At 30.6% G+C, this 12923-nt stretch overlaps 1 protein-coding gene across 2 annotated transcripts in view; it reads right to left on the bottom strand.

Annotated features, from left to right (window-relative positions):
• Positions 1-1632: 1632 nt before the first annotated feature.
• LOC139523475 (protein O-glucosyltransferase 2-like) overlaps positions 1633-12923 on the bottom strand; it is an 18942-nt gene continuing 7651 nt past the window's right edge. For both annotated transcript variants that reach the window (XM_071317537.1, XM_071317536.1), the window contains exons 3-10: positions 12500-12711; positions 10688-10765; positions 9985-10157; positions 7596-7833; positions 6978-7187; positions 6006-6095; positions 4653-4769; positions 1633-4193 (exon numbers count right to left, since the gene is read on the bottom strand). In XM_071317537.1, the coding sequence (XP_071173638.1) occupies positions 4167-4193; positions 4653-4769; positions 6006-6095; positions 6978-7187; positions 7596-7833; positions 9985-10157; positions 10688-10765; positions 12500-12709 (1143 nt within the window). In that variant the 5' untranslated portion in view covers positions 12710-12711 and the 3' untranslated portion in view covers positions 1633-4166. The remainder of the gene's footprint in view (positions 4194-4652; positions 4770-6005; positions 6096-6977; positions 7188-7595; positions 7834-9984; positions 10158-10687; positions 10766-12499; positions 12712-12923) is intronic.

Genomic DNA, 12923 nt, shown 5'->3' with positions numbered 1-12923 from the left:
GCTGTTTCTTGATCATGAAGACAAAGATTGACAAAGTTTTTGGTATCTGTTAAAGTTTTTAAAAAGACTACTTAAACATTAAACAGAGTATCTCACTTTCTTAACATTACTCATGGGTGTGACAAAAACCCTGTAGACCATCTGTCTGTCTGTCTGTCTGTCTGTCTGTCTGTCTGTCTGTCTGTCTGTCTGTCTGTCTGTCTGTCTGTCTGTCTGTCTGTCTGTCTGTCTGTCTGTCTGTCTGTCTGTCTGTCTGTCTGTCTGTCTGTCTGTCTGTCTGTCTGTCTGTCTGTCTGTCTGTCTGTCTGTCTGTCTGTCTGTCTGTCTGTCTGTCTGTCTGTCTGTCTGTCTGTCTGTCTGTCTGTCTGTCTGTCTGTCTGTCTGTCTGTCTGTCTGTCTGTCTGTCTGTCTGTCTGTCTGTCTGTCTGTCTGTCTGTCTGTCTGTCTGTCTGTCTGTCTGTCTGAACATTACTCATTGGTGTGACAAAAACCCTGTAGACCATGTCTGTCTGTCATCACTGTCCTGTCTGTTTGTCCAGTCTCTCTGTTTGTTTGTCCAGCAAATCAGTTTTCCACATTTTTTTACTTCATGCTTGAAGATATTTATGTGTTATTTGGTGTATTTTTTTCATGACATGTTACAGATCAAGTACCAATTTTATTCCGGTCTGATAATGTTGTGCAGAGTTATGGTCCTTGGACTTAAAGAATCCCTTAAATAATCAGTTTTCTCTACTATTTTTTGTAATGCTTGTAGTTATTGACTTGATATTTGTTATATATTGTTTACACCATGGCAGTTACAGATCAAGTAAGCATTTTAATCAGTAGGGGACTATGTATAACCATGCATAGACAACTTTCCAGTTTGATAGATTTCGGTCAAAAACTCTGGTTTTAGTGAACATCATTTGTGCGTTTAGGGGCATTCTAACTTCCGTTCCAATGTTGAGCTTGTGGTTTGAAAACTATAATATGCTATATTACACAAATTATCTGGCAAATTAAATTCTCATAATTGACAATCAACACTACTGTGATAAGGGAACTGTGATTAAGTACTTACAAAAGCAAACTTTAATTCTAGTTTATCCTGCAAAATGATGATCACTCAGATGCTTCATGAGCCTTAATAGTGCAGGGATACAGGCGATCTCCTCTATCTGGTAAATGACGTCACAAGGCGCGCATAATTGACAAGTTTTTTCCAGTGACGGATAAACTTGAAAGTGGTCTTTACTGTCAGAATAATTGTTTAATTTTGGTTAATTTGTAGTTTTTGTTTTATGACCTTCATTTTTTACTGTACTAGTACACATTTTTGTTAAGAGGCCATTTGAAGCCTGCCTTCTGGTGTGGGATTTTCTTGCTGTGTTGAATATCCATTTGTGGCCATTGGCAGTTTTCTGCTCATCAGTCAGTTTTGTGTCTCTTTGACACATTCCCAGTTTCCATTCTCAATTTTATAAAATAACATTGAAATTTTTAGTAAATATGTATAACCTGTATAATACAAAGCAAGTGCCATGTTTTTTACCCAATATGATAGAAAGACACATGATTTCTTTAGGGTAATCCTAACTATGGTCAGTGGGGCAAAAATTATAATGCTGTCAAGTGATAACATAGAAACACAATGTAAGTTTTTATTTTTTATATTCAAAATACAGTACATATATTATCTTGAAAATAAAACAATAAATGAATTGTCTATTATCATGGTATACAATGGCAATAAGTAAGAACAAAAAGACTAGTAAAGAATTGAAACATACTCATCTGTGTTGAATTTCATATACAAATATTTTGGAAGACAAAAAAAAAACAATGACAGAAACTCATTACTCTGAATGGATTTCTGACTATAATTATAAGTAAAGGACGGATATTTTATATGGAAGCAAACACATCAAAATAGAACGGTAGCAGATAATGGAAGACATCCTATAAATAATATACTTTTCTGACAAACAACATATTTTTCGACAATTTATAATAACTGAAATTGACAAAATCAAATTAAATAAAAGCGGTTTAAATAAGTTTATAATGACTTAAATTGATAAATTTAAACTAAATAACAAGTCATCTAAAATCATAGAGGATAAGTTTCGCCTTTTTGGACTCCACATCATAATACTAATTAATATTAAAATAGTTCAAGACTGTTGAACATGTAGAGTTACATATACAATAAAAATAATAAATTTCCAGCTTATACAAGCTTATCACACAAAAAATATCATGGTCCATCATCATTGACAAGGTTTTTGTTTTGTTCCAATTATGGATCAATTCTTATTTTGTTTATAAACATTAGCAAAGGCTATGACTGTACGGTCATTTTTTAAAGTCTGATCTTCAGACTCTATCTATGTGTTACATACCCGTGTAAGGCTTAAACATTGAAGGTTTACATTTTGACAGAGCATATAAAGTACTGTAAATTCAGAAATAATTGTGTGCATTTAATTATTGTGATTTTGTCATTTTAGAATAAAATGCATTTTTATTTTTGGCGGTATTGAGAAAAATCCTGTTTAAATCATATAAAAAAAACCCCAAAAAAGTTTAAATTACTGCGATGATAACCCTGTCACATTTTTCGCAAGAATTAAAACATTGCAATCATTTCTGAATTTACAGTAAGAATATAATATGAATGAATGTCAATGAGAGAAAATGAAATATATGATTATCTTATAATGGTTGCTTTAAAGTAATTTAAATTGTGTAAAAAGCATAACCAATACAGTGTATTTCCTTACTACTTCTTTTCTTTTCTCAACATTAACACTATAACATTTTCTAAACTATTTAAATAATATGACTATTCATTCATGTACTGACTAGATTATATACATATGTAACTATATAGCACCTATGAAAATTAATGTAAACATTATAATTTTAACAAGTTCTTTATGAGAAGATTTATGATGGAACTTTTTAATGAAAGTTTTTTTTTCACTACTTATATGTAACGAGTACAGTATAAGCAGGGGAAAACTTAAACTCCATTCTAAACAAATGGACCCCTACGTAACAATTTTGGTCCCATGTGAAGAGTAGAAGCTGAACTATAGCTAACCAACCAAAATAGTTGATTTGATTGAACTTCTTTACCTTTTAAAATTTTTCTCTGTGAATAAGAACAGAAAAGCTTTAAATAAGATGTGTATAATGAAGCATATAAAAGTTATCTTCCAATACATGTACATATAATATCACTAATATTAAATTTTGTAGACAACTAAATGAGGTACCCAACAAAAACTAGAGCCGAGTATTACCAATATAAATTAAAATATATTGCAGTGCAACAGCAGGGGTTCAAATTTGCAGTAGTGAAAAGGTCCAGGACCATTTGAATTAAAAAAAAAAGACCAGAATAAATCATCAGTGTAAAGAATGACCAGTCCTTAAAAATTTGTATTAATTCAAAAATAAAAGTCCTCTCCCAGAATAGATAGGTCATGGACTTCAAAACCACACTAATTTGAACCACTACATTGAGTAATATAATACATATGTGACGTCTATGGTAACCTACACTAAAAACATGCGACTAGATAAAAAGGGAATCATATAACAATATATAATTTATATAATTTTTCAAAATCAAGACTACACCCTTGATAAAGGTCACTAGTTATACTAATGCCACCACAATAAAAGCACCAAGCACTAAACTTTTATAAATGTGGTTTGTTATGATTATTGATGTTTTTCAAACAACAAATGGAAAGATTTCAGTAGAAAAAAAATTATGAAAAAAAAACCCAACTAAATATGGTTCGGTATTGAAACAAAATTATATTAGCATAATATGAAGTTAATGTAACAAAAAAAAACCTTTTCAATAATACCTATTTCAAATGTACAATATGAAAGTAATGGTCAATAATGAAGTCATGGAGAGATGGGCCAAAATCAAAATTAAATATTCTCTTATGAATAATGACAGTCATGAATCTACAGTCATGAATCTATAGTATAGTCAATAAGATATCTCCTGAATATTTCAATATTGCACATTATTTTAAATTGTTCGTAACATCAGCACATTTAGGTCAATCTGTCTAACATGCCAATTAGCCTCCTTCTAATCATGATTGGTCCCTCATCAGATGATTATTGTGTAGTCATGGAAACTTACAATGGTGTCACAATTCATCTTTTTTCTCCTTTGTCTAAAATTAAAAGAACAAAATTCAAATATAAAGCCATTTAGTTGGTTTTATTGTATACATGCAATGAGGACAATAACAAAAAAAACTGTCAACTTAAATAGTTGTCTTGGTATTGTAAAAGAGTTGTCGTATGTTGGTGTGGTACAATGGTGTTGCTTCTGGTCTTTAATATAAATTAGAACATTAGATTTCGTGTTTTTAATAGTTTTACACTAGTCATTTTGGGGCCCTTTATCGCTTGTTGTTTAGTGTGAGCAAAGTCTCAGTGTTTAACAAAAAATGTTTAAAGACACATACTTTGACCTATAATTGTTAACTTTTTATGCATTGTGAATTGGATGGAGAGTTGTTTGATTTGCATTCATACCATATCTTCTTACTTATACTCCATTTATAAACATCTTATTAGTTACAATATAATCATTATTTGATCAGACAATATTAACCCTAACTTGTTACCTTTGACTTTGTTGACCTTTTACAGTCACACTTTGCATCATTGTCTGTAGGCTGTTCCACTAACTCCCAGCTAGAATTGGGTAATTTGGGTTTGTATCTTAATAATTTTGAAAATTTCTGTAAAAAAAAACACATCAGGTATTAATATGAAGAAAAAATATATAGTTCTATCTATCTTAGTAAAACTGTATTTACAATGAAACATACAAATGGATATCCTATTCCAAAATCAACAAGTTTTATTTCATAAAATTATTCACATATATACTTAACTTTTAACTTTTCCCAAGACAATGAGAAACACATACCAGTAATAAGGAAATAAATATCAGCTCATAGGCTTTAACGGGGGTCTCATTTGGGGGGTTCCGATCCCAGATCACGCTTACTGTTTTGTTAGATTCCCATATCCCGCTTACAGTATGTACGTGAGCAATTCTCATTTTTTTGTCATTTCCTGGGTCCCGCTAGACCTCATTTCCCGTTTTCACGACACAATAATTTGACTTTCACATGTCACGCTTACAAAAAATCGGCAATCCCACAAAACCAGATGAACCTTTAGCATAGCTTTCTGAAAAGTGTATCAGCTAGCTACTTGATTTACATTGCAGTGTTAATTAATCTCACTAATTATTCTTCGTTTGAGGTGGGATTTGTTTTTGTCATAGAACTATATTTACAGTTTACATTTCTTTTGTCATGTTATTTTTTACTTAATATAAATGTACATTTAGCTTCTTCATTTTACATATACAAAAAAAATCTCAGTGTATACCATTATAAAATGATTTAGGATAGCTTGTCAATGCACTCTTTTAGGCTCAATAAGAATAGAAAACTATTCTTATTCTTGATAAAGTTCATTACTTCTTATATAGATAAATATAATGTGTCCGTAATAGACCCCCCCTTTTTTTTTTTTTTACTATTTAAGGGACAAAACTTCTACAAAAATGTCAAATTGAACATAGAATTCACTCAAAATATCATTAAGCTCAAGTTTATGTATAGATATAATTTTGATATTCCAGAACAAAAAATATGTAAGAAAGAAAGCCACAAATCAGTTTTTTCTTTTAAATTCACCAGTTAAAGTTTGAGTCAAAGGGTTAAATGGAAACATTGCAGATTTTCTTCAAAGTTTTGTACCAAGAAAAAGTACATGTACATATTACAAATTTCTGAAAATAAAGTTTAAATCTCTAGTTTAAAATAAAGAGTTGTCTCCACTTAGACTACAAATTTTACATGAAAATGGTTTGTTATTTTATATATCCAATGATGATTGGATAGTAAATATTACATCTATCTTCCTTATGATTTTACTTAAATAGACAATAGTAAACTTACATTGAACACTTTTGCATGGTAACAATATATATCTTTTGGTAACAAGTTTTCTCTCACAAATGATCTAGCATTGCTGACAATCTTTAAAACCTGTAAAATTATAAAGTTAATTTAAACTTTCTACTTAATCAGAGTGTCCTTTAGTTATTACAGAGTAGACAAAGCATCAATATTATTCACATAATTAAGTAGATTGCTAAAGATATTTCAACCTTAAACATTTTGTCATATACATGTATACTTTTTTTTTAAAGTTTCTTAAATTATTGCAGTACTGAAGCAAAAAGGGGTTATCTACCAGACATACAGGAACAAATAAAGAACTGCATTTTTTTTCTCTGAGACCCAAAATGTTAGCATAAAATGTCAGTATACAAAACAATATATTTCATTATTTTACCTCCTCTTCATGACTCTTTGTCCACTCTATCTGTTTGACTAAGTCACATAAATCTTTCCCCCCTCTTCATGACTCTTTGCCTACTTTATCTGTTTGACTAAGTCACTTAGATCTTACCTCCTCTTCAGGACTCTTTGCCCACTCTATCTGTTTGACTAAGTCACATAAATCTTACCTCCTCTTTATGACTCTTTGCCCACTCTATCTGTATGACTAAGTCACATAAATCTTACCTCCTCTTCATGACTCTTTGCCCACTCTATCTGTTTGACTAAGTCACTTAGATCTTACCTCCTCTTCATGACTCTGTCCACTCTGTTTGACTAAGTCACTTAGATCTTACCTCTTCATGACTCTTTGTTCACACTATCTGTTTGACTAAGTCACTTATATCTTACCTTTTCTTCATGACTCTTTGCCCACTCTATCTGTTTGACTAAGTCACCTAAATCTTATGTCCTCTTCATGACTCTTTGCCCGCTCTATCTGTTTGACTAAGTCACTTAGATCTTACTTCCTCTTCATGACTCTTTGCCCACTCTATCTGTTTGACTAAGTCACATAGATCTTACCTCCTCCTCATGACTCTTTGCCCACTCTATCTGTTTGACTAAGTCACTTAGATCTTTTTTATATGGAATATAATGGACATATGGTTGAAGATCATGATAAAAATGTTCGTAGTATTCTGATTCATGTTTAAAGACGACAGCATCTCCAGCCAGTAGATACGGGAATCTGTAAGCTGCCACTGTACCATCCATATTAATTTGATATTTATACTGAAAAAAAGAACCTTGATATCAGAATCATTTAAAACTAAAATTAGTAAGTAATGAGAATTCAGTATTTTTTATCTATTAGCTTAAACAATTAATTCAATGTAAATTCTTCAGTGTCAACAGAAATGAGTTTAAAATTATTTTCTTAATTTTTGATGCACCCAAACAAATTTATCAAGGAATAAGACAAATTTCAAAGTTCCTACCTTAAAAAATAAAAACTTTTACAGAAATTTCAAGTAGTAAACTTGACAGGGCAAAGTTAAATGTAATTGCAAATATTCTAGACTATAGAAGACTGTTTTCCATGTAGATTTTTTGTGTCCTTAGGTTGCTGACTTATTAACATGTACCTTACTTTTTCATTAAAAACTATTACCATAAACATTAAGTACCGGTACCTCATACCTTAAAAAATTCAAAGAAAGAAATAGTTTTGACAAGTTCCCCATATTTTTCAGGATCTTTAGGGAAGAAAAACATGTGTGTTAATGCTGCATCAATGAGTTCAGGTCGTTCCCTTGACAACTCAACTAGGTCAAGTCTTTCTTGGCGACTGTCTCTACCTCTCCAGAATGCTTTGGATGTCTTGTTCTCCCACTGTGGTCCTGTATTACCTTGAACCGAGAAAACATCTAGAGAAACTCTGAAATAGTGAAATGAATAACTTTAGTTACAAGTTAAAACAATGTATAAGCTAGGATGTTACATATCAGACACATTTACCATAAGTTTTAGTCATTGTAAACAAAGAGAAGATATCAATCCAGTAAGACAGATCAGTATACAGAGGACTGTCCAATACAAATAAGAAAAACAAGATTACATACAAACAGCAAATCTGCAAAAGAAGATAACACTAAACAATGTCAATGATTTAATCTTTTCTTATTATTCTTTCCTATTTTTCTTATATTTACAATTAATCTCAGACCTTTTTGGTTATATATTTGGTTTCCTGAAAATTTGTGTTATGGTTTTGAATTGGATAGTCTCCCTTTATTAGAATAAGTTATAAAAGTAGTTTTTTTTAATCAAATGCTAATTTTAGGTTTACTTCACTTTAAAAAAACCAAAAACAACTAGAATATAAAGTAGCATCAGTGGCGGATCCAGAAATTTTCATAAGAGGGAGCCCGCTCCAGTCATGCTTCAGTGATTCCCTATATAATCAACCAAATTTTTTTTCTCAAAAAGGGGTCTGGGCCCCTTGAAAAACCCTGTAAATCCGCCCCTGAGCTTTAATGATTTAACTACTAAAGTATTTAACATCCATATGACTTAACAAGTTTTATGAATACATGCCAAGTCAATGTTTCTAACATATTGCATCCTTTTATATAAAAGAAAATCAAAGTGATATGAAATTCTCTTAAACTTGGTCAGAATTTGATGCAGCCAGTTGCATAGCCAAACATCAGGCATATATAAGTTTTCATGAAGTTCTAACATGACAAATTATATTATGTTCTCATTGATTACTTTTTGAATAAAACATGAAATTTATCATATCCCTTAAACAGTAGCATATTATTACTGTGCAATCAATTTAATTTAATTGTTTTTCTTTTTCCCCATATATAAGTTTTTATAAAGTTCTACCAAGACCAATTACATTTAAATACTTATAAGGTACTTATTGATTACAATTTGAATGAAACATGAAATCTATACCTTTTAACATTAGCATAATAATGTGCAATCAATTTAAATTTAAAATTAATTTTTTTCAAATTATCAAATTTATAAGTCTTTAAAAAGTTCTACAATTTCAAATTACACTGAAAAATTATATAATGTACTTATTGATTAATATTTGAATGAGACATGAAATATATGATATCCATTTTAACATTTAATAGGAAATAAATCTGAAGATATTCAAGAAATTGTTTGCTCATTTAAATCATTAAAATCTATGTACATGTCACATATTTTTATAAGATTTTCTACACAGCTGTTGTATGTTAAACTTGAACTGAAAATTGAAAAAATATGCATTTATCAAATTAATATATTTTCTGAAAAAGTATTGAATAAATTTTTAAAAAAATAGATAGTACCTTATAATAGAAAAATGGTAAAATCATGTTGTTAAAAGGCCAATACCAATGCAGAGATTCCATATATATTGATATGTAATTGAATGATACATAAGTTTTTTTTAACTTAAGTATAAATATAAAATAGCTATAGGGTACATAAATTGCAATAAAGTTATGCTTATTTAATGGTATTAAATTGTATTTTTCCCACCTAGAACACCTGGCCTTGACTGCATACACTTCAAAGGCAAACAAGTTCTTTAATACTCCTTGTCATCTAAATATCAATTTTCCTTTTCAAAATTTAAGACATTTTGAATTAATATTTATAACAGTATTTTTTGGAAGTCAAATGAGTATATATGTGCTTAAATACAATTTTAACCCACTTGAATGCCTGTTTTGAGGTGTGCAGTTTAAAAGATAAAGAATTTCAAAATTCAAGTCAACACATCTCATTGGGGATATTCCCCAATAAATGAGGATAGTTGTTAAACTTTTGACTTGTTGATGTGTTACATATTTGTTTTTCTTTAATTTTCTGTACACATATTAGACTGTTAGTTTCCTCATGTGAATTGTTTTACATTTGTCATTTCAAGGCCTTTTATAGCTGACTGTGCGGTATGGGCTTTTCTCATTGTTGAAGGCTGTACAGTGACCTATAGTTGTTAATTTCTTTGTATTTGGTCTCTTGTGTAGAGTTGTCTCATTGTAATCATACACATCTTCTTTTTTATATTTAAACCTACCTTGACATCATTTCAATAGTGGCCTCTGTGATGTCGTAAGTGGGCATAACAATATCTCTGGTGAGATCTGACCCACACCATGAGAATATTGGCAGTGGGTTATCTTTCTTGTCTTTCTTCTCTAACGGCCAATCTCCTAGATTCACAAAGAATTCAACATCTGGTAACATAACCTAAAACATAAATTGATTTGTTTGAATTTCTTGTATGTTGAGGCATCACACTTGTTAGTTTTTTAGGCACAGCTTGGTTGACATCTAGCAATGACTTTTCATGGAATTGGTGATAGGGACTGGTTAGAACTCACAGTTAGGAAAGAGTTTCCGTTTCAGCTACAGCAGCCTAATTTATTTTGTTTTGATCATTCTTGCATGTCACGAAATAATACAACATATCTTGTCTTTCCAATTACATTGGAAAACAAGTGTCAGAGATAAATTAACACCTCAAAACATATAAATAAAATAAAATAGTTCCTGCACTTTTATTGACTAAAATAGAAGTTTTTATAAAATTAAAAGTTTTGACATTTTATATAGACACCTAAACCCCAACTTTACATTTTTGGTGGAACAGAAGAATGGACCAATCAACAAGTGGACAGAAGCACAAACTGGAAATAATACTGCCGCCTACCATTGTAGAAAGGGTATAAAATCTTAGGTTATAATCAAGGGAAGGTGACAACAATAAATTAACTTACCTTACGAGTCAAGGATAATAAAACAGAATCACTAAACATCTTGAATCCGACATGTTCTCCATACGTCTTCCTATATATCTGTTCAAAAGAAGATTTTAAACGTTAAAATATCAAATTAACAATATTTTACACAAACAAATCAAAATATAAAACTTTTCGAGGAATGGGAGATGTAAAATGATAACCATATAGCTTTTTGAATGAGTTAAAGTAGATAGGTCAATTCGGTATTGAAGGCAGTCAAGAAATATAGTTATTGAGATGTCATTTAAAGAAATTGAGAAATAGAAGGATTGCAGAGACTTATTTTAATGCATAGCCTAAGAAAATTCACTTTTATTGTATATGATGAAATCTCAATATGACAAAATATGACGTTGTCAAAACTCATATCTAATATCAGTACATGTAATAATTAAAAAAGAGAAGAAAAACATTAGTTATATTTTCTAAATATCCTCTTTCATATGCACATGATTTCTATTTATAAGTGAAATATTGAAGAATTTATAATACATAAACATGTCAAAATACCAAATACACATGAATTATTTATCAAAACATGATAATCATTTCACCCGGACATAAGTAAATATGTACTTCAAAGGCAATAAAGATAATATAAACAATAATTTCATTTTTAATCACATATGCTGTATCTCAATTAAAAGGTCTGAAAACAACATATCTACAGGGCCTAGATATACAAAATGATGTATATGATGTATGGGCTGATAAACCATTTGTAAGTAAACAGGAAAAGTGAAAAATTTGTTTGCTTTTAGGCTTTCTGTATCAGCATGTGTTTCTAAGATTGTATGACTATCCTACATAGTTGGAATGAAATCACTTCATTGATAATATAAAAACATTGTTCTAACATGTTAGAGCTATTGGACTAAACTTGTAGCATACCACTAAAAAATGTTTTTTTGTTTGTTTGTTCAACAGAGTTATTCTCAATATTAAAATTTCTTGATATAGCATATAATTTTCTTAATGAAGATGGATTTTTTCAATTTTAAAATCATGCTAAATTTGCCATATTTTTATTGACAGACAAGGACTCTGTTGCTTTTTCTTTTTCTTAAGGGGGCCTCGGTGGCCGAGTAGTCTAAGAAGTTACTACTGTAATCACTAGCCAGTCAACACTGAGGTTGTGAGTTTAAACCCCGCTCGTGCGGGTGCACTCAACTTTAATCCTCATTGACTAGGATTGTCAGTTTTCCTAGCGAAGGTCAGTGGTTTTCTCATGCCACTCCGACTTCCTCCACCAATAAAAACTGGCTGCCAAGAAATAGCCTAAATGCGGTGCTTACAAGTGGCGTTAAAACACCAAAAATCAATAAATCAATCTTTTTCTTAAATTTGAAGATTTTTAATAATTTCCATGTATTTATGATAAGTTGGAGGAAAGGATACATTAGACAAGTAACCTTGTATTCTTACTTTTATCCATTATTCTGTATTGTTTAAGACTATAAATTCTCCTGAACACTGGTATAATGAAGAGAGATGAAACTGAAAGGTATTACTTTATTAATTATTCTGTAATGACTTAAAGAATGCATCTCCCTGAATACAGTTTCCAGGTGGAAGGGAAGGGTAAGATGAGATGTACCACTGCATTCTGTACTGTCATATAGTGACTAAAAGTGTAAATATCTATGAATTATATTGTCTAATGAAAGGGGAGTAGAAAATATGAGACACCGACCAATTTATTACTAATTGTTTTGAAGTGACTATGAGTGCACATCCCCTTGGGGAAGGGGAGGGGAATGATACACATCATGTTATTTTTGTACAAACCTTATTATTAATGATTCTGTAGTGACTAAGACTGTGCATTCCCCTGTTACTGAACCTAGATACAGCTTCAGCTGCAACCTTTTCTAAATCAACATTGTCAAATATGGACAGGTCCTCGTCTATCTGATGGTAGGTTTCTGGACAACCCATCACTTCAAACCACTTATCAATTCTATTGACTGGACAGTTACATTTCTCATGATATACCATACCTAGAAATGAAAAGTCAATTTTTTTTTTAATTTAATTTGGTATTTAGTTTAATCTGTTAAAATAAAAAAGAAAACAAATTGGTATTTTTAAAATTATCAGTATAATTTTTAAGTTTTCATTTGTTTTGGTTAAGAGACGGATCAATTGTTATTTTTTGACATTGGTGAAATACTCTACTAAACCAATCAAGCTTTCCATTGTGAGTAAAAGA

This window comes from Mytilus edulis, chromosome 5 (genome assembly GCF_963676685.1).
Source record: "Mytilus edulis chromosome 5, xbMytEdul2.2, whole genome shotgun sequence".
Classification (NCBI taxonomy): domain Eukaryota; kingdom Metazoa; phylum Mollusca; class Bivalvia; order Mytilida; family Mytilidae; genus Mytilus; species Mytilus edulis.
This window is presented reverse-complemented; position numbering and strand designations above follow the sequence as displayed.